The 26,326-nt window shown below is 43.5% G+C and overlaps 1 protein-coding gene and 1 long non-coding RNA gene across 3 annotated transcripts in view; both read left to right on the top strand.

The window, feature by feature from the left end:
* Window positions 1-687: 687 nt before the first annotated feature.
* The window catches only part of LOC138961325 (uncharacterized), a 36,076-nt gene continuing 10,437 nt past the window's right edge, over window positions 688-26,326 (top strand). Inside the window, exon 1 of one of the 2 annotated variants that reach the window (XM_070332926.1) lies at window positions 688-818. In XM_070332926.1, the coding sequence (XP_070189027.1) occupies window positions 800-818 (19 nt within the window). In that variant the 5' untranslated portion in view covers window positions 688-799. Of the gene's footprint in view, window positions 819-24,103; window positions 24,382-26,326 lie in introns of those variants that run through there. The other variant, XM_070332932.1, reaches the window with a different exon arrangement.
* LOC138961318 (uncharacterized) lies at window positions 5,247-7,984 on the top strand. The gene is made up of 2 exons (XR_011454151.1): window positions 5,247-7,271; window positions 7,544-7,984. It is a non-coding gene; the product is annotated as an uncharacterized lncRNA (long non-coding RNA).

Raw genomic sequence — 26,326 nt, 5'->3', positions numbered from 1 at the left:
TTGTCAATCGTGGGATCTTTAACGTGCACACCCCAATGTAGTGTACACGGGACCTCGGTTTTTCGTCTCATCCGAAAGACTAGCACTTGAACCCACCACCTAGGTTAGGAATAGGGGGAGAAAATAGCGGCCCGACCCAGGGTCGAACACGCAACCTCTCGATTCCGAGCGCAAGTGCGTTACCACTCGGCCACCCAGACACCTTTGCTGACTATCTATTTGAATTTCTGTGCTGGCCTGCCGATTGTGCCCAAGGAACTGAATCGAAAATTGGCAGTGTGCATCCGTTTGCACTGAAATACATTCGTTTAAATGTTTCTTCGTTTTCTCTCTTTGTTTTTCCTTTGTTTTGTTGTCGTTTAGTTTTGTCTCTGATAGACACAACCACACACACAAACAACAACAACAACAACAACAACAACAACAACAAGAAAGACAACAAGAAAGACAACAACAACAACACACACACTAACAAGCAAATTGACAAACGCAGACTGGTGACTGACTTTACTTTTATACAGCGATAGCTTTTAACGAAACGGGCTGGGTACAGAATATCTTCTTGTCTATGTTTTTGCATTGAGGACGGCAACGAAATCAAAACAGTGCAAGGGTTCGTATACCTTCCTCGTATCAGGTGTAGGGTATTTGTCAATCACGGCTGATAAGAGAAAACCCGTTTGAAAAGGGTGTCGCCGCCATTGCTGTGACCTCGCAAAGCCTTATCAGAGTGCCCGGATATTATTGTCAGTGTTCTGCTCAGTGTGTCTTTGGTCTGCCAGAACTGACCGACGACAACATGGATCGACCCCAACAAGGTAATCAGCTGACCGATGAGTGTTCTACAGTGGACACTACATTCTTTCCTTTCGTTTTGGTCAAGATTTAAAGAATTGACCACAGCGATGGTGTGAAGTGCAATCGAAATTGCTCAGTCTGAGATTTTCGTTCTCTGTCGTTCTCAATGCGCTGTTTGCTAATTAGAAGCACTCGCCTTCGCTGATATCACCGTCCGTAGTCGTTTTGTAAGTTCGGTTTGACTCTAAGCAAAGCAAGCGTGGCCCGGAATACAACGTTACGCTTGACTGAGTGTAACTGGTGCTTCTAGAATTATGTTTTTAATTTTTGTCTATGTATTTGTTTATTAGAGTTTGAAGCCAGTTTGAAGTGATTTTTTGGGTCTTATTTGTAAGACGCGTAAAGCGGCACAAAAACATTTAATCTGCCGATCTAAATAACAGAACAGAACTAAAAAGTCTTCACCGAGACTGAGTCCTTGCTGACCGAAACCCGTCGACCGAGACAGCGTGGTATCATGTACACAGGGGACATAATGTGCAAGAAACAGATTTTTTTGTGGTAAATCAGTTCAAACATGACATCTATACATATAAATAAAAGAGAGTGTCTGTCTGTCTGTGTGTGTGTGTGTGTCTGTCTGTCTGTGATCGCCAAAGCTCCGAGAAGGGAGGGGGCAGGAAGACGATGTCGTGCATGTGCACTCCTGTGACTGTGAAGATGTGCACCTGACCACCACCGCCGTTGCCGACGCCGCTGCGCTGCCAGCCCTCCAATCCTCCTCCGCCTCCCCCCCCCCCCCCCCCCCGAAGAGAGAAACTTTTAGTTGTGGCTTGGCTCTTCTAAAAAAAAGTAAACTTGCCCCCCCCCCCCCCTTCAATCCCCAGATCCGACCCCCCCCACCACCACCACCCCCATTCCCACCACCACCGCCGACTCCACAACTACCACTCCCACTAGCCCTACATCATCAACACCATCCCCAGCACCCCCATCATCCACCATCACCACCACACCAACCCCTTCCTTACCCCCTAAAAGAAAAAAGAATTATAGCAATCTGGATGTCATCACTGCATGTCTACTAAAACGGCTACATTTCGTCTACAACACATCAAAGCACAAGCCGCGTCTGCATCCCTCAGCAGGTTCACGTCATATTCCGGAGTATTCAGATCAAAGCACGAAGCCGCGGCGTATCAGAACGATTGCAAAACTGAAGAGAATTCTCATGCCCTCGTACATATGGCAATCCGAATGGTGCAAAAGTCCCTTTTAGCTCTTGATGTCTAAATAACACATTATTTAGCTAAATAACGCGTTATTTAGCTAAACAATGCTTTATTTAGCTATATCATGCATTATTTAGCTAAATAATGCATTGTTTAAATTAAACAATGCATTATTTACAGATACAGAAAAAAGAGAGCCCAGAGCACTAAATAATGCATTGTTTAGCATAAATAAGAGATTGTGTTTGTAAATAACTCATTATTTATAAATAATTACGCGTTTTCTCTAAACAATATATTATATGTAAATAAAGTGTTATTTAAATAAATAAAATATTATTTAGATAAATAAAATATTATTTATCTAAATAAAATATTATTTAGATAAATAAAATATTATCTGTAAATAAAATATTATTTATCTAAATAAAATATTATTTATCTAAATAAAATATTATTTAGATAAATAATTTATTATTTAGATAAATAATTTATTATTTACTGTTTTTGCCTTGAAATAGTATTATTACACTAAATAATGCTTTATATAGCTATATAATAGGTTTCCGCTATATAATTCATGATTTGGTAAATAATACATTATATACCGTAAATAAAATATTATATACCGTAAACAATTCATTGTTTAGCGCATCGCGAAGCCGTTTTTTCTCTTGTTGTTTTTTTCCACGTGTTTCCGTGGATCCACGAGAGCTCTGTTGATTCTCAAACTGACCAATCAGACAACTAGCATCTGTACACTAATTAAAGTCCCATTGTTGAGTGTGACGAAAACTCGTGGTGACGATTTTAAAACATGTTGGGTCACGCATGGTCCAATCTTACATGGTCCAATCTTACATGGTCCAACCTTACATGGTCCAACCTTACATGGTCCAATCTTACATGGTCCAATCTTACATGGTCCAACCTTACATGGTTCAACCTTACATGGTCCAATCTTACATGGTCCAACCTTGCATGGTCCAACCTTACATGGTCCAACCTTACATGGTCCAACCTTACATGGTCCAACCTTACATGGTCCAATCTTACATGGTCCAATCTTGCATGGTCCAATCTTACATGGTCCAACCTTGCATGGTCCAACCTTGCATGGTCCAATCTTACATGGTCCAACCTTACATGGTCCAACCTTACATGGTCCAACCTTACATGGTCCAACCTTACATGGTCCAATCTTACATGGTCCAACCTTACATGGTCCAATCTTACATGGTCCAATCTTACATGGTCCAACCTTACATGGTCCAACCTTACATGGTCCAACCTTACATGGTCCAATCTTACATGGTCCAACCTTACATGGTCCAACCTTACATGGTCCAATCTTACATGGTCCAATCTTGCATGGTCCAATCTTGCATGGTCCAACCTTACATGGTCCAATCTTACATGGTCCAACCTTACATGGTCCAACCTTACATGGTCCAATCTTACATGGTCCAATCTTACATGGTCCAACCTTACATGGTTCAACCTTACATGGTCCAATCTTACATGGTCCAATCTTGCATGGTCCAATCTTACATGGTCCAACCTTGCATGGTCCAATCTTACATGGTCCAACCTTACATGGTCCAACCTTACATGGTCCAATCTTACATGGTCCAACCTTACATGGTCCAACCTTACATGGTCCAATCTTACATGGTCCAATCTTGCATGGTCCAATCTTACATGGTCCAACCTTGCATGGTCCAACCTTACATGGTCCAACCTTACATGGTCCAACCTTACATGGTCCAATCTTACATGGTCCAACCTTACATGGTCCAATCTTGCATGGTCCAATCTTACATGGTCCAACCTTGCATGGTCCAACCTTACATGGTCCAACCTTACATGGTCCAACCTTACATGGTCCAATCTTACATGGTCCAACCTTACATGGTCCAACCTTACATGGTCCAATCTTACATGGTCCAACCTTACATGGTCCAACCTTACATGGTTCAACCTTACATGGTCCAATCTTACATGGTCCAATCTTGCATGGTCCAATCTTACATGGTCCAACCTTGCATGGTCCAACCTTGCATGGTCCAATCTTACATGGTCCAACCTTACATGGTCCAACCTTGCATGGTCCAATCTTACATGGTCCAACCTTACATGGTCCAATCTTGCATGGTCCAACCTTACATGGTCCAATCTTACATGGTCCAACCTTGCATGGTCCAACCTTGCATGGTCCAATCTTACATGGTCCAACCTTACATGGTCCAACCTTGCATGGTCCAATCTTACATGGTCCAACCTTACATGGTCCAATCTTGCATGGTCCAACCTTACATGGTCCAATCTTACATGGTCCAACCTTACATGGTCCAATCTTACATGGTCCATATATATTATTGGACCATGTAAGATTGGACCATGCAAGGTTGGACCATGTAAGGTTGGACCATGTAAGATTGGACCATGTAAGGTTGGACCATGTAAGGTTGGACCATGTAAGGTTGGACCATGTAAGATTGGACCATGCAAGGTTGGACCATGCAAGATTGGACCATGTAAGATTGGACCATGTAAGGTTGGACCATGTAAGGTTGGACCATGTAAGATTGGACCATGTAAGGTTGGACCATGTAAGGTTGGACCATGTAAGGTTGGACCATGTAAGATTGGACCATGCAAGGTTGGACCATGCAAGGTTGGACCATGTAAGATTGGACCATGCAAGATTGGACCATGTAAGATTGGACCATGTAAGGTTGAACCATGTAAGGTTGGACCATGTAAGATTGGACCATGTAAGATTGGACCATGTAAGGTTGGACCATGTAAGGTTGGACCATGTAAGATTGGACCATGTAAGGTTGGACCATGTAAGGTTGGACCATGTAAGGTTGGACCATGCAAGGTTGGACCATGTAAGATTGGACCATGCAAGATTGGACCATGTAAGATTGGACCATGTAAGGTTGGACCATGTAAGGTTGGACCATGTAAGATTGGACCATGTAAGGTTGGACCATGTAAGGTTGGACCATGTAAGGTTGGACCATGTAAGATTGGACCATGCAAGGTTGGACCATGTAAGGTTGGACCATGTAAGATTGGACCATGTAAGGTTGGACCATGTAAGGTTGGACCATGTAAGATTGGACCATGTAAGATTGGACCATGCAAGGTTGGACCATGCAAGGTTGGACCATGTTGTTACGAAGCGGTTTACTCGTATCTGTGGTAATGTGTATTGTAGTAAATAGAATAGACTATAGCGATGGTCAGACATTGGAAAGGGCTATAGGCTGCATACCGTCGCGTTGACCGCAGTTGAACCTTTGTGTAACTGACAAGGTTTTTCACGTGCAAGTAATGCAGGCGACAGCTCACTGGCAATGTCATAGCAAGAACGACTTTGTAAAATCAGTCGCCGTCAAGGAGCCAAGCTCGACTCATGTTTTTCGTAACACTTTAGCAGACGGGCTCCTGTTTTAGGTATCTGACTGAAGAAGGATGAAGACTGACGAACTTTCCCTATCAGCTTACATGATATCTTCCATTTTCATATTCATGCCAGGCCGGCGACTGTACTAAATGTTGGCTTTACACTCTTTTGAGGTATGTTTGAAACCGGTTATATTTTCATGTCATGTTGTCGTATGTGAGAAGAGTGACTGTTTCTGTGTTTAATGTTATTGTGTAGGCCTAAGCTATTGTGCTACACTGCTTAAACATGTGAGGGTTTTACGTAACGTTTTCTTGGCTTTAGAAAACAGGAATTAACGTGTAAATAATTATATTGGCTCGTGCAGCTTAATATGTTGGACGAGTGAGTATTTTTATTGTGCGAGTGAAAGAAACAGTTGATTTATGGACTATAAACTTTACAGTGTTCCAACTGGGGGGTTTTCATCGCCGGAGGCTGAACTGAACCAGTCAACTGCGGCTTGTGGACATGACCATGGCATGGAGAGCTGGCAGGGTTCTACAGTTAGCCGCCGAGACGAACTGGAAGGATCAAGGACTACGTCAAGCAATGGTTGCGGTGTCGTGAGGACTGGTGCACCCTTGTCAGTCGTCTGAAGGACTTACAGCCATACCAACATCTTGAAAGCCGAAAGATGGCAGTAGGGTAACGTACAGTAGAATACCTATTCGTCTTACCTGTTAAGCTGCTTTGTTTGAGCCAAAAGGTGTCTGCGTCTTGGACTGTAGAGTTTCTTGCGGTGTTGTCGGCCTAGGGTACTGGTCGAAGCCCGGAAATGATTTTGTGATGTAAAAAGCTTTGTAAACAATAATAATTAGTCTTGGCAGTGTCAAGATCCATTTAACACCAGGTTTTTGCGTGTGTGAGTGCGTGTGCGCTTGTGCCTTATAAGCTACGGTAGCGGACAACTATTCAGATTACATTCAAGTCTGTAAACAAATACTAAATTTATAGAGTGGTGTAGAGGCATTTATGATTGTCTAGAAACCGGCCAATAAAGGACCATAACATCTGGCGCAATAAGGGCTATACCACTCCATAACAAATGGCGCCCAATAGTGTTTGTTTGTTTGACCCTTTAGCAGTATTTTTTTCTATCAAGGCACTTGCGTTTACACGGGTGTGAATGATTGTTTTGTTTGTCCTGTTAGTCCAGTAACATTTTCAGATTTGATTTGATTTTTGATTTGATGTGTTGACTGGCATATTCTTGCAAGGTCTTACTCGAGTTTCATTCATGATATTTTTTTTAAACAGCTTCTGAACATGACTCCTGTATATCATTCTTTTGACTTTTTGGATAATCTCTGATCGAGATTCAGAAAATTTCATCGTTTTTTCAACAATTCATTTTCTTTTGAGGAAAGGGGGTGATGTTACGAAGCGGTTTACTCGTATCTGTGGTAATGTGTATTGTAGTAAATAGAATAGACTATAGCGATGGTCAGACATTGGAAAGGGCTATAGGCTGCATACCGTCGCGTTGACCGCAGTTGAACCTTTGTGTAACTGACAAGGTTTTTCACGTGCAAGTAATGCAGGCGACAGCTCACTGGCAATGTCATAGCAAGAACGACTTTGTAAAATCAGTCGCCGTCAAGGAGCCAAGCTCGACTCATGTTTTTCGTAACACTTTAGCAGACGGGCTCCTGTTTTAGGTATCTGACTGAAGAAGGATGAAGACTGACGAACTTTCCCTATCAGCTTACATGATATCTTCCATTTTCATATTCATGCCAGGCCGGCGACTGTACTAAATGTTGGCTTTACACTCTTTTGAGGTATGTTTGAAACCGGTTATATTTTCATGTCATGTTGTCGTATGTGAGAAGAGTGACTGTTTCTGTGTTTAATGTTATTGTGTAGGCCTAAGCTATTGTGCTACACTGCTTAAACATGTGAGGGTTTTACGTAACGTTTTCTTGGCTTTAGAAAACAGGAATTAACGTGTAAATAATTATATTGGCTCGTGCAGCTTAATATGTTGGACGAGTGAGTATTTTTATTGTGCGAGTGAAAGAAACAGTTGACTTATGGACTATAAACTTTACAGTGTTCCAACTGGGGGGTTTTCATCGCCGGAGGCTGAACTGAACCAGTCAACTGCGGCTTGTGGACATGACCATGGCATGGAGAGCTGGCAGGGTTCTACAGTTAGCCGCCGAGACGAACTGGAAGGATCAAGGACTACGTCAAGCAATGGTTGCGGTGTCGTGAGGACTGGTGCACCCTTGTCAGTCGTCTGAAGGACTTACAGCCATACCAACATCTTGAAAGCCGAAAGATGGCAGTAGGGTAACGTACAGTAGAATACCTATTCGTCTTACCTGTTAAGCTGCTTTGTTTGAGCCAAAAGGTGTCTGCGTCTTGGACTGTAGAGTTTCTTGCGGTGTTGTCGGCCTAGGGTACTGGTCGAAGCCCGGAAATGATTTTGTGATGTAAAAAGCTTTGTAAACAATAATAATTAGTCTTGGCAGTGTCAAGATCCATTTAACACCAGGTTTTTGCGTGTGTGAGTGCGTGTGCGCTTGTGCCTTATAAGCTACGGTAGCGGACAACTATTCAGATTACATTCAAGTCTGTAAACAAATACTAAATTTATAGAGTGGTGTAGAGGCATTTATGATTGTCTAGAAACCGGCCAATAAAGGACCATAACATCTGGCGCAATAAGGGCTATACCACTCCATAACATAAGATTGGACCATGCAAGATTGGACCATGTAAGATTGGACCATGTAAGGTTGGACCATGTAAGGTTGGACCATGTAAGGTTGGACCATGTAAGATTGGACCATGCAAGGTTGGACCATGCAAGATTGGACCATGCAAGATTGGACCATGTAAGATTGGACCATGTAAGGTTGGACCATGTAAGGTTGGACCATGTAAGATTGGACCATGTAAGGTTGGACCATGTAAGGTTGGACCATGTAAGGTTGGACCATGTAAGATTGGACCATGCAAGGTTGGACCATGCAAGGTTGGACCATGTAAGATTGGACCATGCAAGATTGGACCATGTAAGATTGGACCATGTAAGGTTGAACCATGTAAGGTTGGACCATGTAAGATTGGACCATGTAAGGTTGGACCATGTAAGATTGGACCATGTAAGGTTGGACCATGCAAGATTGGACCATGCAAGATTGGACCATGTAAGATTGGACCATGTAAGGTTGGACCATGTAAGGTTGGACCATGTAAGATTGGACCATGTAAGGTTGGACCATGTAAGGTTGGACCATGTAAGATTGGACCATGTAAGATTGGACCATGTAAGATTGGACCATGCGTGACCCAACATGTTTTAAAATCGTCACCACGAGTTTTCGTCACACTCAACAATGGGACTTTAATTAGTGTACAGATGCTAGTTGTCTGATTGGTCAGTTTGAGAATCAACAGAGCTCTCGTGGATCCACGGAAACACGTGGAAAAAAACAACAAGAGAAAAAACGGCTTCGCGATGCGCTAAACAATGAATTGTTTACGGTATATAATATTTTATTTACGGTATATAATGTATTATTTACCAAATCATGAATTATATAGCGGAAACCTATTATATAGCTATATAAAGCATTATTTAGTGTAATAATACTATTTCAAGGCAAAAACAGTAAATAATAAATTATTTATCTAAATAATAAATTATTTATCTAAATAATAAATTATTTATCTAAATAATAAATTATTTATCTAAATAATAAATTATTTATCTAAATGATATTTTATTTAGATAAATAATATTTTATTTAGATAAATAATATTTTATTTACATATAATATTTTATTTATCTAAATAATATTTTATTTAGATAAATAATATTTTATTTATCTAAATAATATTTTATTTATTTAAATAACACTTTATTTACATATAATATATTGTTTAGAGAAAACGCGTAATTATTTATAAATAATGAGTTATTTACAAACACAATCTCTTATTTATGCTAAACAATGCATTATTTAGTGCTCTGGGCTCTCTTTTTTCTGTATCTGTAAATAATGCATTGTTTAATTTAAACAATGCATTATTTAGCTAAATAATGCATGGTATAGCTAAATAAAGCATTGTTTAGCTAAATAACGCGTTATTTAGCTAAATAATGTGTTATTTAGACATCAAGAGCTAAAAGGGACTTTTGCACCATTCGGATTGCCATACGTACAGATAAAACACTCGAAAGAATTATATAGATATTTTGAGTGGGAGAGGAAATCCATGTGCATTTATTCTTGTCTTCTGTCAGTATAACCGAGGGAATTCGTGATGAGAATCAAAGTGCGTACTCATTCTGTGTTTATCTGAACGACGAATGCACGAGAATATTCTCTTGGTGTGCAAATGTGGCGGCACCGTGCTTTGTTCTTTTTTTTTTCTTTTTTTTTTTGTAGAATAAAAGTAGTCGTTTTAAAATGTACCTGTTTGTACAGCGAAGAACAGTCGAGATAACTATAGTTATTGTAGCGATATCGGAAGAATACTCACGTCAACATGCCGAATGGCACAAACAGGATGTTTACATTCGAACGCCTTCGAAGATTTTCCATTTGTTCCATTTGTGACTATTTTAATAGATTGTAGCGATGTCGGCTTTACATCACTTCATAAATTTTCTTTTTAAACATACACTTTTGAACCGAACTCAGAATGTTTTATTACCTGCGTGTGTGTGTGTGTGTGTGTGTGTGTGTGTGTGTGTGTGTGTGTGTGTTTGTTTGAGAGACGCACACAGACAGCCATAGACAGACAGAAGAGCCCGGGCGAAGCCGGGTCTCTCACGCTAGTATCAAATAAATGAAATATCTTTCAGAAGATTTTAATCTTAAATACAATTCCATAGTTCGGAGCGGGTCAAACAATGTTTGACCAAAATGTCCATCGATTTGAATGAAATAAGGTTGCTACAGTGCGGATATTATCTGGATTTTGTTTGTTTGTTTGCTTAACGCCCAGCCGACCACGAAGGGCCGTATCAGGGCGGTTATTACCTGGATAGATTGACATGAAAAGTTCCATAAAGATCATTCAAATAGTTTTCTGGGAATAGCCCTACACACACACACACACACACACACACGGTAGCGCACGCACGCACGCACGCACGCACGCACGCACGCACGCACGCACGCACGCACACACACACACACTCACACACACACACACACACACACATAAAACCCGCCTCCCTCTTTATTCTCATTCTGCCGGAACATTGACCAAATGACAAAAGAAGAACTCTAAGGGAAAAATGGAGAACTTTACAAGAGCTCGTGGTGACAGACACGACAGGGCACACGGGAAGGATGGTGTCTTTCATACAGAAGAATATTAATTATTTCCGTGTTGCAGAATCTTCTATGCTCGACAGTGTGTAATTGTTATTGGAACAGTATCGCAATAGTCTCCGATTGAATAATCACTGTCACCTTATCCATTGCAGGCTCGTCTTTGACCATCATGCACGAGGCAGCTGGGGAACCCCCAACGGGCCTTCCTCCTCATCCTCCTCCTTCCATCTCCGGCCAAGCTCCTGGAGGCTACACCAACCAAGGCACCTCCTTTACTCCTATAACCTTTCCCGTGGGAATTGTCTCCAGCTCCTCGCCGAGGGATGGGCTGAACGACCTAAGCCCTCCTGACCACGCCTCGAAGAACAGCCTGTCTTCTCAAGACGTCCAGCTCTCGGTAAAGCGCGACAGACACCAGGGAGAGTTCGAGGGGGTGAATCCACATGTCTCGCCGGATCATTCCGACATGGCAGGCGCTCCAGAGCGTGGGGTCTTACGCTTTCCTTCAGCTGCGCCCATTATTCGCTTCCCAAAGGCATCAGAAAAGAAGAACGTGAGAGCACCCGAGCAACGTCACTCGGCAAATTCCAACCCAGGATACGAGAACGGTGCGTATCTGGGTCCAGGTCAAATTCGATTGACATCAGGGGGCGTGATCAACCTGGCCATGGACGACCCCATTGGCGAAGAGCCGGCAGAGGTCAGGGCCATGAGAGGGTCAAGGCCGCCTGTGGGTTCAACGAGCGGGTTTAGCGGTGCACATGGGACAGGGATACACCCACCCATGCAGAACATGGCCATGGTGAGGACATCTGTCAGTTGTGATCGTTGCTGATGTTGTTTGTTTGTGTTTTGTCGTTGTGTTTGTGTGTCTTCTCCTCAAGCATCTACATTCCTGGGCAAACATAGCGGCAGTTTCTACGATTTCTGTCCCTATTTTATTTTTCTTTTTTTTCTTTTTTACGTGCTCCGGTCCACGTGTTTCCTACACTCTCCTCATTAGTGATTGGTCCCTCCTTTATTTGTCAGAGCTTTTGCAAGAAAAGGTCACTCTCCCACAACACTAACAAACCAGAAGGAGTTATTTCCAAAATCGTCTATTAAACCCGCAACCTGCAGGGACTGTAGGGCCAGGGATCAAGCTCTGTCTAGAGCCACTGTGTTGTGTTGTCGAGTCTAGTCTTGTCTTGTCTTGTCTTGTCAGTCTTGTCTTGTCTTGTCTTGTCTTGTCTTGTCAGTCTTGTCTTGTCTTGTCTTGTCTTGTCTCTCTAGATATATATACATCAGGACACAGAAACTGCCTGGTCTGAAGCCTTGAATTGTGTGTGTGTTTCAGGCCCGGGGGAGAAGAGGGGATGTTGTGGGGGTGACCTCTGTTGTCTTGTCTTGTCTTGTTTTGTCTTGTCTTGTTTTGTCTTGTCTTGTCTTGTCTTGTCTTGTCTTGTTTTGTCTTGTTTTGTTTTGTCTTGTCTTGTTTTGTCTTGTCTTGTCTTGTGTCTTGTTTTGTGTTGTCTTGTGTCTTGTCTTGTTTTGTGTTGTCTTGTGTTGTCTTGTCTTGTCTTGGCTCTCTAGATATGTATACAACAGGACACAGAAACTGCCTGGTCTGAAGCCTTGAATCGTGTGTGTGTTTCAGGCCCGACAGGGGGAGAAGAGAGGATGTTGTGGAGGATGACCTCTGTTGTCTTGGCTTGTCTTGTCTTGTCTTGTCTTTTAATTCGTATCTTGTCTTGTCTTGTCTTGTCTTGTCTCGTTTTGTCTTGTCTTGTCTTGTCTTGTCTTGTCTTGTCTTGTCTTGTCTGGTCTAGTCTGGTCTGGTCTTGTCTCTCTAGATATGTATACAACAGGACACAGAAACTGCCTTGCCCGAAGCCTTGAATCGTGTGTGTGTTTCAGGCCCGGGGGAGAAGAGGGGATGTTGTGGGGGCAGACCTCTGTTGTCTTTTCTTTTCTTGTCTTGTCTTGTCCAAGTCTTGTCTTGTCTTGTCTCTCTAGATATGTATAAATCAGGACACTGAACCTGCCTTGCCTGAAGCCTTGAATCGTGTGTGGGTTTCAGGGCCCCCAGGTGGAGAAGGAAGGATGTTGTGGGGGCAGACCTCTGTTCGGGCTGTGGATCGGAATCTGCGTCTTACTTTGCTTCTGCACTCTCTTCTTTGGCCTCGTGCCCCTCATCTTCTTCTGGCAGGTTGGTCTTCTTTGAAGTTTCTTTCTTTCCGTCTTTCTGTCAAGCAAGAAACACGCATACATTTTGAAATTAATGAAAGCTGTAACAAGTAAGTTATGCGTGTCGTAGCCTTGTGTTTACATAACTTTAAATTGATCGATACTCTTCTAAACAAAAAGAGGGTAAGGACCGGTCATGACATATTTACAATCTTTAAAACATTCGCCCAAAATCAAGGGTTCGACAATTTGACTGAAATGTCACGTTTTTGAATTAACAAAAGAGCAGTGAGTCTTGCTCTGTGAACAGTTTTGGCAGGCAGTGTTGCTGTGTCATACTAAACAGGCGGAATAAGTGAGATTTTCTTTAAAGGGGGCAGTTTTCAAAGTCCTATGAATTTCCGTCATTTGTACACGCAGAGCCACCGAGATCACAAGGTGCACTAAGCATTAGTCCAAGTCTCTATTGCACGAAGTGTGTACCTGGGTGCATATCATATCAATGAAACAGCTCTGAAAGCAAGATTTTGGTTTCTGAGCGGGCACTTTGAGCTATATTTTTAATGACCAATTTACTGCAGTAAAAAGAGGAATATATATGAGGTACATGTTGGACATCTACTTTGGTTACATCATGCATTTTTGGAAGCTGTTTAGATGACATTTCTAAACCTACCTCCATTCTTCACGTTATGAGGACCGTTGCTTTTGTGTTATGCTTGCAACACACGCTGTAGCTATTTATCTGGCGTGTATATTATCACTTCCCTCTGACCCTGACAGGCACGGGAGGAGTGGGACTCGGGCAACACGGCGCAGGCCAAGAAGTCGCTGCGACTGGCCTGGATCTTCTTCGTGGTCGCGCTGCTCGCCTTGACGGGGGGCGTAGTCGGCCTGGCTGTCCAAGTGCACTCAAGTCAGCAGGCCGTTGACAAAGCTTACCGTGAAGCGGGGTGGGGGTGAAGTGGGGGAGGGGAGGTGTGTGTGTGCGTGTGTGTGTGTGTGTGTGTGTGTGTGTGCGTGTGTGTGTGTGTGTGTGTGAGTGCGTGTGTGTGTGTGTGTGTTTGTGTGTGCGTGCGTGCGTGTGTTTGTGAGTGTGTGTGTGTGTGTGTGTGTGTGTAAGTTGTGGAATCAGGTGGTCAAGTGGTTTGAGTGGATGGATGGTGGTGTGTGTATAAGAACTAGATTTTAGCATTCACACGAGTAGGACAAATAACAGGAACACCATGTGGCCATTACAGGAAGTGTCTATTTACCCAAAACTCAATAGTACACAAACCAAATAACACTACATCTCCCCTAATTAAGAATGGACAAAACTCAGCACAAAAACGCTTTGCCTAGAATAAAACTCGAATCGAATATGAAACTAAATAGACGACGCGAAAACGAACGCGGAACCGAAAACGAACGCGACACCAAAATCGAACAGTTTGCACTTCACGGAAGTCCATGTGCATATCTGTTTTCAAAGATCGAGTCTTTCTCGTGGCTTCACAATGCGTCCGGATCTTGTTCGGGCAGCGTCTCCTCCAAAGGCTGGTGTGAGGTCCAGTGGCTCTTGGTCTGGGATGCGTTCCTCGGTAGCAGGGAGAGTGGCAGATGACCTTGGGACCTAACTCTGGTGTTGTTGCTGGCGACTACGGCGACGAAGCTGGTGGCGGTTCCGTCTGGTCATTGTACCGGCACTTGTCTTCACAGGGTAAGAACGGGTTGGTGTTGAAGGTGTTGTCACTTCAGCTGGACAAGGCCTTGGGTGTTTGATCCAGACTTGCTGACCCGGTGGTAGTGGCGACAGGGACCTTGCACGATGACGTCTGTCAAAGTTGGCCTTCTGCTGCATTTTCTGGTGATAGTCAGCTTCACGGAACTTCGTTTGATCCACGGGTTTCGGTATGTACCGAGAAGGATGTGTTGGGATCCTAGTCCTAAGTTGCCTGCCGTTTAATAGTTCAGCCGGACTTAAGCCTTGTGCCAACGGTGTCGCTCTGTAGTTCATCAGGGCAATGTACGGATCTTTAGCTTTCTTCAGAAGGTTTTTGACAGTCTGTACAGCTCTCTCTGCTTCTCCATTCCCCTCAGGGTGGTAGGGACTGCTCGTCAGATGGGTGAAGCCGTACTCCTGGGAGAAGAGTCTGAACTCCCTGGAGTCATACTGAGGGCCATTGTCGGAAACAACGCACTCAGGGATCCCTTGACGAGCAAAGATGGATTTCATATGCTCTATTGTGGCTTGTGATGATGTCTTCTTCAGATGAGCGATTTCGACCCATCTTGAGAAATAGTCCACAATGGCAAGGTACTGGTGTCCGTTCAGTTCAAACAGGTCTGTTCCAATACGTTGCCATGGGTAGTCAGGTGTTGGTGTTGGTTTTAGAGGTTCAGGGTGAAGTGTTCTCCCCTTTTCACATGTTGCACAGTTTTTCACCATGCTTTCAATTGACTTCGAAAGTCCAGGCCACCAGACACTGATCTTGGCGAGAGCCCGGCACTTGACTATTCCTTGATGACCTTGATGAAGTCGCTGCAGGATGTCTGACTGGAGCTTTTTAGGTATGACCACTCTACTCTGGAACATCAGCAAACCCTGTTGGACGGTGAGGTCATGCCGAGCTGTCCAGTATGCTCTCAGTTGTTGATCTTTCCTTGCTGACTCTGGCCATTTGTCGGTCTTGCAGCAGTTGGCTATCTTGCTGCAGGTCTCATCTTTGTTTTGCTCCGCCCTTATCTCCTCCATTCTCTTATCTGTAGCAGGAATCGACTCAATGACTGACTGGACGAACATTATTGTCTCGACCTCCATTTGACGATCCTGTTCAGCAGGAACACCACCAGGAGCCCGAGACAGTGCGTCCGCAGTCACCAGGTTCTTTCCCGCTGTGTAGATAATGTCGTATGAGAAACACATTGTTCTCATACGAAAGCGTTGGAGGCGAGGAGTGAGCTCATCAAGCCTTTTTGTCTTCATGATAGCCAGGAGAGGTTTGTGGTCTGTTTCAATCGTGAAACGTGGGAGTCCCCGAAGAAAATCAGTGAACTTCTCACAGCACCAAGTCATGGCAAGAGCTTCCTTTTCAACCTGAGCATATCTTTGCTCTGTGCTTGTGAGTGACCTTGAGGCATAGAAAACAGGCTTCCAATTCTCTCCTTCCTTCTGTAGGAGCACACCTCCCAGGCCGAACGATGAAGCATCTGCAGAGATCTTCAGTGGCTTCTTTGGGTTGTAGTGTGTGAGCACTGGCGCGGAGCTCAGCGACACTTTGAGATCTTGGAAGGCTTTCTCTTGAGGTGCTCCCCATATCCAGTCATTCTCCGACTTGAGAAGTTCTCGTAGTGGCTTTGTGTTTTCTGCAAGGTTGGAGGTGAACTTGCCAACATGATTAATCATTCCCAAAAATCGACGTAACTCAGGAACGTTCTCTGGTCTTGGGAAGTTGTTGATGGCGTCAACCTTGTCAGGGTCAATCCTGATTCCTTCAACTGAGACAATGTGTCCAAGGAACTTCATCTCTTTTGTTGAAAAGACACATTTGTCGTTGAGGGTGACACCGGCTTTCTGAAGTCTTTCCAGGACTGTGTGGAGTCGACTGTCGTGCTCCAGCTTGTCTTTCCCGCTGATGAGTACATCATCGATGTCCACTATGATCCCTGGAATCCCTGCTAGGATGTGTGTCATCTCACGGTGGAATATTTCAGGTCCGGAGTTGATTCCGAATGGCAGTCGTTTGTAGCAGTACCTCCCGAATGGGGTAATAAACGTGGTCAGCTATTGGGACTCATCTGCCAGTGGTATTTGATGGAAACCACTGTTGCAGTCCAGCTTGCTGAATAACGTGGCTCCTGCCAGCTGTGAGAGGAGTTCATCTGTGGTGGGAAGAGGAAAGTTTTCCCGTCGCACTGACTCGTTGAGTTTGGTAAGGTCAACGCAAACTCGTACTTTATCATTGGCCTTTGGTACGACCACAATGGGTGCACACCATTCTGTTGGTGTAGTGACAGGCCTTATTACGTCCAGTTCCTCCAGTCGCTTCAGCTTATTTTTAACCTTCTGTTGCATTGGCAGGGGGATGCGTCTGGGTGCAGAGACTGCATAAGGTATAGCGTTTTCCTTCATTGCGATCTTGTATGTGTGCCCAAGTTTTCCAAGACCCTCAAACAGCTTTGGGAAGTCATCTTTAATGGATGTCTTGGGTGTTTCCACAGTGTTGATTCTCTCAAGGAGTTGAAGAGCTTCAATCGCTGGTCTCCCCAGTAAAGGTTCCTTGAGGTTTTCAATGACGTACATATCTTGTACTGTGTTGGTCTTCTTTGTTGACAGAGTAGCCGTGAACTGTCCAACAACGTTTATCTTTGTCTGTCCTGGGCCGAAAAGTTTCTTGCTTGTTTTGGACACAGCTGTAGAATCTTTTCTGAAGTAGCGCTCTGGGACGACTGATACATCTGCTCCTGTATCGACACGGAACTTGACACGTTGTCCATTGACTTCAATGTCGGCATGCCAAAGATCTTCCTTCAAACTGTTGACTGTGGCTGTCTCATTGGATGTTATGGATCCAAGAATGACGTCATCATCGTCCTCTTCCACCTGTCGAACAGAGTTTTTCGAACGGCATACAACGGCATAATGTCCTCGTTTTGAACATACTCTACATTCTGCTTCTCGTGCGGGGCAGTCTTTCCGGTTGTGCTTTGGTGACTTTCCACATCTGTCACACTTGTTCCCGTTCGACTGCGGTTTGCTGCTGTTGCTTTGATATGGTTGGTGACTACGACTCTGACCCTGCTGGCCTTTGTCCTTTTTGGGGAATCTTCTTCCTCCTTGTAGTCTCTGGACTTGTGCAGAATCAGCACCTGACATGGACTGCATCTGTTGTTGCGATGTCTCATGTGCCCTGCCGATCTCCAAGCAGTCACTCAGTGAGAGTTTCTTTCTTTCAAGTAGCTTCTCTCTGAGTTTGTCTTCTCTGACACCAACGACGATCTGATCTCGAATCATTCTGTCTGTTTGTGCCTCGAAATTGCAACTCTTGGCAAGCTGGCGTAAGCAGGCAATGTAGGCTTCAATAGTCTCCCCTTGCTCTTGCTTTCGTGAATGGAATTTGTATGACTCATACGCCTCATGAGCTTCCCCCACGCAGAAATCTTCAAACTTCTTCAAGACAACTGCGAGGTCCTGTCTGTGGCCTTCTTCCTCAAAGTGGAGTCCATCAAAAATGTCCATAGCATCTTCACCGATAGTGGCGAGAAAGACAGCACACTGGAACGCGTTTTCCTCCTTAGACAGACGACTGGCAATAGCATAATTTTCCCACTGCCGTCTAAACTTCTTCCAGTTGTGTGACAAATTTGATCCAACTTCCAGCTTGGTAGGGGCTGGTACACTAGCTGTGAACTGTTTCACTGGTGCTTGTTCCTGTGGCATGTTGCTTCAGTGTTTGTTACAACTTAGTCAGTCAATTACTTCTCATGCCAAAACGAAAACTCTACTCACGCAAATCTTCTTGTTTTTTACTGTCTGACACCATGTGGAATGAGGTGGTCAAGTGGTTTGAGTGGATGGATGGTGGTGTGTGTATAAGAACTAGATTTTAGCATTCACACGAGGAGGACAAATAACAGGAACACCATGTGGCCATTACAGGAAGTGTCTATTTACCCAAAAAATAACACTACATAAGTGGGTAAGTGTGTGTTGGTGTGTGTGTGTGTTTGTGGGTGTATGTGAGTGTGTTTGTATGTGTATGTGTGTGTGTGTTTGTTTGTCTGTGTGTAAGTGTGTGTGTGTGTGTGGTTCTGTGTAAAGATTTTAGTAATGACTTTTGGTCCAATTTAAGGTTTTTTTATTAGTTGTTTTTGTTTGTTTGTTTGTTTGTTTGTTTGTGTGTTTGCTTGTTTGTTCATTAGGCGTGTTTTAAGTGTTGTTGTTATTTTTTTGATTGCCTTGTTGTTATGTTTAACAGATTCAATCGTTATCATCGTAGCATTCTTGTATCGTTTACACAATCCGTGTAAGTTGTTGTGTGTACAACACCATACAAATGAGTAATGTTGACTGTGTCAATATATACATCTTTAGATTCATATATATATATATCAGTACAAGACGCATGATACAGCTGAATAAACGCAAAGTTAGCTTACGTATCTTGGACAGTGGATCTATAATAATGTGTATTTTGTGTGCGCTCGCGTGCGAACGAACGAACGAACGAACGAACGAACGAACGAACGAACGAAAGAACTTTTTTTTACAAGGAGTAAGGTGTAAGGAACATTGCCTTGTCTAACAATAAAAGAGAGAGAAAGAGAGAGAGAGAGAGAGAGAGAGAGAGAGAGAGAGAGAGAGAGAGAGATGTCGAATCGTTCACAGACCAACAGAGAAGGGGCGCAACCACTGCGAAATGTTCGCTTATTGTTCCACAGTTATCTCCTTGGCTACGTGTGTGTGTGTGTGTGTGTGTGTGTGTGTGTGTGTGTGTGTGTGTGTGTGTGTGTGTGTGTGCGTGCGTGCGTACGTACGAGAGAGAGAGAGAGAGAGAGAGAGAGAGAGAGAGAGAGAGGGATGGATGGATGGATGGATGGATAATTTATTGCATTAATCATTGATTTTTACAATTTCCAGATCAGACATAAAACCGATGCATATAATCGGAATATAAAGAGCAGTAGCAAAAAGAGCATGAAACATTCAAAAACATTGTTGTAGTGTAGCCGTGTGGCGATTTCACGTACTGTTGTCCCTCTCTTTTACTCCCTGTCTATTATCTTCCCCTGACCCAAGTTGTGTCTCCCGCTAGGATTATTGTGTGTTGTAGCTAATTATAGGTGTGTAGGGAGGCTGGTTTCTTATTGGTTGATTGTTTGAACTGGTGCGCGCGTGAGTCAGATATGATAGCGTTGGCTAGGAGAGTACCCGGTGTGATTTCCAAGAGAGAGGACGTATATCAGCGAGCGTATCTTGGCTTGTGATGTTCCAGTTGTAGTTGAACGATGTTTGTGTTTCTGTTATAATCAAGGCAAGTCGTGTAGTTTGGGCCATTATAACAGTATTTTGGCGAAGGATTGATTCGAGGATTGTTTAGAGAGACTTTGTGTGTGTATTCAGTTGAAGAAACGTTTTAGAGCTGGTTTTATATCAGCGAGGTGACTTACGACCGGGACCGTAATTCAAGTTCCGACGAGTTGTGTGCGGCTGTATATTGAGGAAGGAACTGTAAGTAGATTATTGTTTCTTTGGTATTATTGTATTTGCTATGTTTAATCAGTTCTATGATGTGTTCTGGGCGTATGATTGATGCTATGGCGTGTATGTATGTATGTATTTACGTACGTACGTGTGTCAGCCATTTTGTTTCCCGCGACAGCTGAGTGTCTTTGTTCACGACGTAGCGTGCCTAGTGACGTCATAGCTAGAGTAACTTCCCCTTAGTAACTTGTAGTAGTATCATGGACCTTGAAATTATCGGCCCTCGTCACGCTTTAATGCGTGCAGACGTGACGTGTCCTCGGAGATCTATTGTGTTGTAAAGGATAATAGGTCCTGTCTCCCAACCGCTCTTTCTAACCCCCCTCCCCTCTGTTCACTTGATATAGTAGGTTTATTGTGGAATGTATGTATGGTTAGGATGCATTGGTATGAATGGTGCGTTTTTACTTGTTATGCCATGTACTTATATTATGTTTTCTTTTCATGTGTCATCAGACATTGCTTTCTGGTGTCTACTTTCTGGTGTACGTTAATTAAAAGTCACGTTATCGCAACCTCTGTCTTAGCGTCTCATTTATGCTTCCTGGCCTATTTCCCCCCTTTCCACTCCACCCTATCACATCAGTAAAGCAAAACGATAGAAAAACACACACAACATACACACGAACGGGCGGGGATGTAGCTCAGTCGGTAGCGCGCTGGATTTGTATCTAGTTGGCGTCCGCTGTCAGCGTGAGTTCGTCCCCACGTTCGGCGAGAGATTTATTTCTCAGAGTCAACTTTGTGTGCAGACTCTCCTCGGTGTCCGAACACCCCCGTGTGTACACGCAAGCACTAGACCAAGTGCGCACGAAAAAGATCCTGTAATCCATGTCAGAGTTCGGTGGGTTATAGAAACACGAAAATACCCAGCATGCCTCCCCCGAATTCGGCGTATGGTTGCCTAAATGGCGGGGTAAAAACGGTCATACACGTAAAATTCCACTCGTGCAAAAAACATGAGTGAACGTGGGAGTCTAAGCCCATGAACAAAGAAGAAGAAGAAGAATACACACGAACACGCACGGAGCGCACACACACACGCGCACATGCACGCACAAATGTAATGCAAAATGTACACATCTGAAACACTAAAGGCAATGCAACAAATACAGAAAATAACGTTTCCCCAAGCACAAAAGTACGTCCGCATACACACACACACACGTACGTACGCACGCACGCACCCACGCACGCACGCACACCCACCCACTCACACACACACCCACACATACACACACACGCACGCACACACCCACATATGTACACGCGGGCCATACATGCATAAACTTACATACCTGCGTATGTGTATTAAGAATGAACGTTCATCACGTGCAATGAAACATTTGGACAAGATAACATTTCATCGAGAGCAAAAGTTTGCGCACCCAGACAGACAGAAAGATAGACAAACAAACAATTATGAACAAAAGCTACACTTATGAAATGATCATTAAAGGCAATGAAACAATTGAAGTAATTAACATTTCATCAAGAGCATAAAGTACGTCCGCACGCACACACACACACACACATGCTCTCACGTGCGCGCACACACACACGCACACAATTCTCGAGGTGAGCTTTATGAAAATGGTATAGTAACCTGCTATGGAGTTCACGAAGACTGCACTTTCAAGTCAATCTCTTGTCAAGGGGAATGCATCAATAAAATCACAGCATGATTTATGTTCGTACAGGGAACAAAAGATTCACGGGAGCGGTTCGTTTTCTGCAGTTTTTTTTTTTGGTCGCATTTAATTCGTGAGGCCAAGAACAGGTACTTTGCAAAGGATACAAGCTGATCCTCCACCGAACAAGTGAGCAAATATCTCTTCGTCTGAAAAAGACTGCATTCTGTCAATATATCTCTGTCTGATGCCATCGTAAGTAGGGCAACAAAAAACAACATACCTTTCTCCTTCAGCAGTATCCGGGAAGAAGGGACAGTCACGACTGGTGTCAGAGTGAAAATAACGATGACGATGGGCATTGAATGGGGAGACCCCCAGTCTAAACCTGGACGAAACAACTTTATAAATGCTTACATTAAGCATATCTAAGTATTCTTCGTGCCCAATGCAGCTTTTGAAACTGTGGTAAAATTCAAGGCGTGTACTCTCTGACAGACGTGAAAACCATTCTTGTGAAAACTGGTGCCTCATTGTCTCCTTCATATAACCACAACATAACTTTCATCTGCCACCCCAGTACACAGCCAAACGAAACCATATCCAGACTTGCACAAAAGGTCTTTAACATGTGTGACCCAGTTTGTTTGCCCTCTGTCGTGATTGCTTTAATAGGGACAGGTAAGCCATCTTTGAAAGTCGAAAGCATGGTTGTTTTAACAGCCGAAACCAGTATTGCACACATTTTGCAGCTGCATCAACGTATAGTGGATATCTTCCTAGCTCGCCGTGTATCATATCGTTGGGGGTCGACGGGGGTACATTTATAAACAACCCACAAGCAAAGAGGTGAGCTTTCTCAATCTGTTTATTGTTCTGGTAGCCTCATATTTCCGCTGCATGCAATGATGATTGAACGATCTGTGTATCGAACAGCTAAAAGAAAACAGCGCACGAATGACATCCATTGGTTTTAAGGGCCTTGAGAATTTCAATAGTGCCTTTCTTCGCCCTGCATACGAAGTCCTCAATACCTCAGTAGATTATAGAGCACATGGACATTTATTTTATTACACACAACGGCTAAATGAACTTCAACAACAGGCTGAATCGAGAAAAAACCACCAACTGACTGATTTTGATCAATCCAAAAACGCAGCGTGCCCCAACAAACCCTCTCAGCCAGGTTTCTTTAGTCTTCAATCAAGCAAGCAACAAGGGTTGAGCAGAAGAGCCCATTATTAAAACAATGGAGAAGATATACCCACTTTTTTGTCATCTATCTACTTATGCCCCGGCTGGTGACGACAGACATGGGATATCGGTACATGTCAACAGTGGGACCGCTGTGTTGCGACAGACATGGGATATCGGTACATGTCAACAGTGGGACCGCTGTGTTGCGACACAACAGTGCGTGCTTAAGTGCTGTTCACATGGAAGACTTTCTACCAACTTTCCCCCAAATCAAAATCGCTGCCTTTGTGAACAGCACAAATGTTCAAACTTGTTGTAAGCGGCGATTCTCGGCAGACTTGAAGGCCAGATCAGCTATCGGAGCTACCTCCTAATTCGGGAAGAGCAGTTTGGTTAGAAATCAGAAACCAATCAGAAAGCCGGCGCTATAAGAACCGTCTGCGAAAAAATCTGCGCCAATTCACGGCTGAGTCGGGCAGCGCTCACCTGAGTTTTCGAGTCGCGGCTAAATCTGTCCTAGTTGTGGGGTAGAACTTTCAGGTCATTTTTGTCAGATGAAAGTCATCGCTGCCAATCCCCTGGCAAGAGCGCCAACACCCGGACTAGTTTTAAGCAACGATTCTCAGCCGACTTACACATTCGGGCATGTCCGGTCGCCTTCGTTGTTTTCCGGCTAGACCTAACCCAATCGGGAAGTGCGATAATGAAAGTCTGTTACAAATCATTTGTAAATCGCGGAGGAGTCGCTGGATGAAACGAGAATCTGTGGTCATACAACACCGATTCTGATTTCATGTGGCTGAGATCGAAATTCCGATGTTATCCAAAAGATCGCTGGATAGAATCAGAATTTTGGTTCTATCTAGCCTTGTTGGATTCTGTTCAATAAGTCGACTCCTTGGCTGTTTTTATTATACGTCACAGGACCCTCTAGTACCTGGGCCTACTTCTATTGCACTTTTTCACGCCGTGCGTGCACAATCCCCCCCCCCTCCACTCCTACCCCCCCCCCCCTCACTGCATCCCCCCTCCTAGTTCTAAGCAGTACATTCGTCGACGGTCGTCGAGCAAAGTACATAGTTTCTTAGCCATGTCTGCCGTCACTACTTCTCAGTTGGTGACAACACTTCTTTTGTAGATTTTTTTTTTAAAAGGGGAAGAGTGTTTGTCATTGCGAAATGTTGGATATACGTGCGGTGTTGCCTAAAGTTGACTGGCGTGCTTCGATCTTGTAATGGTATCAGTGGAATTTGACAAGCAGGGAACTGGCCAGAGGGACGTTTTCGTCTGTTGTTTTGTTAATGTTGAAAGGGTTTTTACTTGAGGAATCACAGGACGAGGAATATTATGAGTAAGTCAGTTTCTTTGATATTGCTTATTCATGTCTTTATTTATTTATTTATCTATTTATTTACTTATTTATCTATCTATCTATCTATCTATCTATGTATTTATTTTTTTTACATATTGATTGATTGATTGATTGATTGATTTCTTGAATTATTTCTATTTCTATTTATGTATGTATCTCTTTATATATTTATTGTTGTGATTGCATAAGAGCATGTCTATCGATCTATAGGTCTGTCTGTCGGTCTGTCTGTCGGTCTGTCTGTCGGTCTGTCTGTCGGTCTGTCTGTCGGTCTTTTGCCTATTTGTCTCATCGGCAACGCCTACACAACTCCCTTCCTCCTTCCTTATTTGAAAACAACAGGCAATCAAATAACTAATCAAGTAGTGATACTTTAAATGTATGTCTACTGTCATTGTTATCAATAGTTTTAATTCCTTTCTAGTTTCGTCGTCTGCTTACTTGAAAACAACGCAAGGTGATGGTCAAATCGTGACCTGGCTTTGGCCTGCATACCCAATAGGTTGCACCATAACTCAGGACTTTGTTTCTGTCAGCTGCACTATCTACACTGCTGCACAGGTTCTAAAATGAAAATGTCACCACTGAGAGGTCATTTGACCCCCCCCCCCCAACCAATACACCCCCCACCCCCACCCCCACCCCCCAAAAAAACCACCCCAAAAACGACAACACACACACACTTTGTGTGTTTTTTCTCTCTGCATCGGGATTCTTCACTGACTCAGAAAATATTCCACTTACACGGCCTGATAAGAAATCTCAATTTGGCAATGCGATATAGCTCTAACTACTCGATCAAGGATCGTGGGGACTTTGTACATAGTAAGCTTTCTCCATTGTGCTCGTGTTTGCGTTTGCTGACTATCTATTTGAATTTCTGTGCTGGCCTGCCGATTGTGCCCAAGGAACTGAATCGAAAATTGGCAGTGTGCATCCGTTTGCACTGAAATACATTCGTTTAAATGTTTCTTCGTTTTCTCTCTTTGTTTTTCCTTTGTTTTGTTGTCCTTTAGTTTTGACTCTGATAGACACAACCACACACAACAACAACAACAACAACAACAACAACAAGAAAGACAACAACAACGACAACAACAACGACACACACACTAACAAGCAAATTAACAAACGCAGACTGGTGACTGACATTACTTTTAATATACAGCGATTGCTTTTAACGAAACGGGCTGGGTAAAGAATATCTTCTTGTCTATGTTTTTGCATTGAGGACGGCAACGAAATCAAAACAGTGCAAGGGTTCGCGTACCTTCCTCGTATCTGGTGTAAGGTATTTGTCAATCACGGCTGATAAGAGAAAACCGGTTTGAAAAGGGTGTCGCCGCCATTGCTGTGACCTCGCAAAGTCTCATCAGAGTGCCCGGATACTATTGTCAGTGTTCTGCTCAGTGTGTCTTTGGTCTACCAGAACTGACCGACGACAACATGGATAGACCCCAACAAGGTAAACAGCTGACCGATGAGTGTCCCAGTGGACACTACATTCTCTCCTTTCGTTTTGGTCAAGATTTAAAGAATTGACCACAGCGATGGTGTGAAGTGTAATCGAAATTGCTCAGTCTGTTTTGATTTATGCAGTGACTGTTTCGTTCTCTATGCGCTGTTTACCAACTTAGAAGCACTCGCCTTCGCTCATAACTGGTTGTCACCGTCCGTGGTCCTTTTGCTGGCTTAGTTTGTCTCCAAGCATAGCGAGCGTCGAATACAAATTTGCGCACGACTGAGTGTAACTAGCGCTTCTGGGATTATTTGTTAATGTTTTTTTTTAATGTTTTTACATTTCGTCAAGTTTTGACTAAATATTTTAACAAAGAGGGGGAATCGAGACGAGGGTCGTGGTGTCTGTGTGTGTGTATGTGTGTGTGTGCGTGTGTGTGTGTAGAGCGATTTAGAGTAAACTACT

Source organism: Littorina saxatilis, linkage group LG1 (assembly GCF_037325665.1).
Source record: "Littorina saxatilis isolate snail1 linkage group LG1, US_GU_Lsax_2.0, whole genome shotgun sequence".
NCBI classification, from domain to species: domain Eukaryota; kingdom Metazoa; phylum Mollusca; class Gastropoda; order Littorinimorpha; family Littorinidae; genus Littorina; species Littorina saxatilis.
This window is presented reverse-complemented; position numbering and strand designations above follow the sequence as displayed.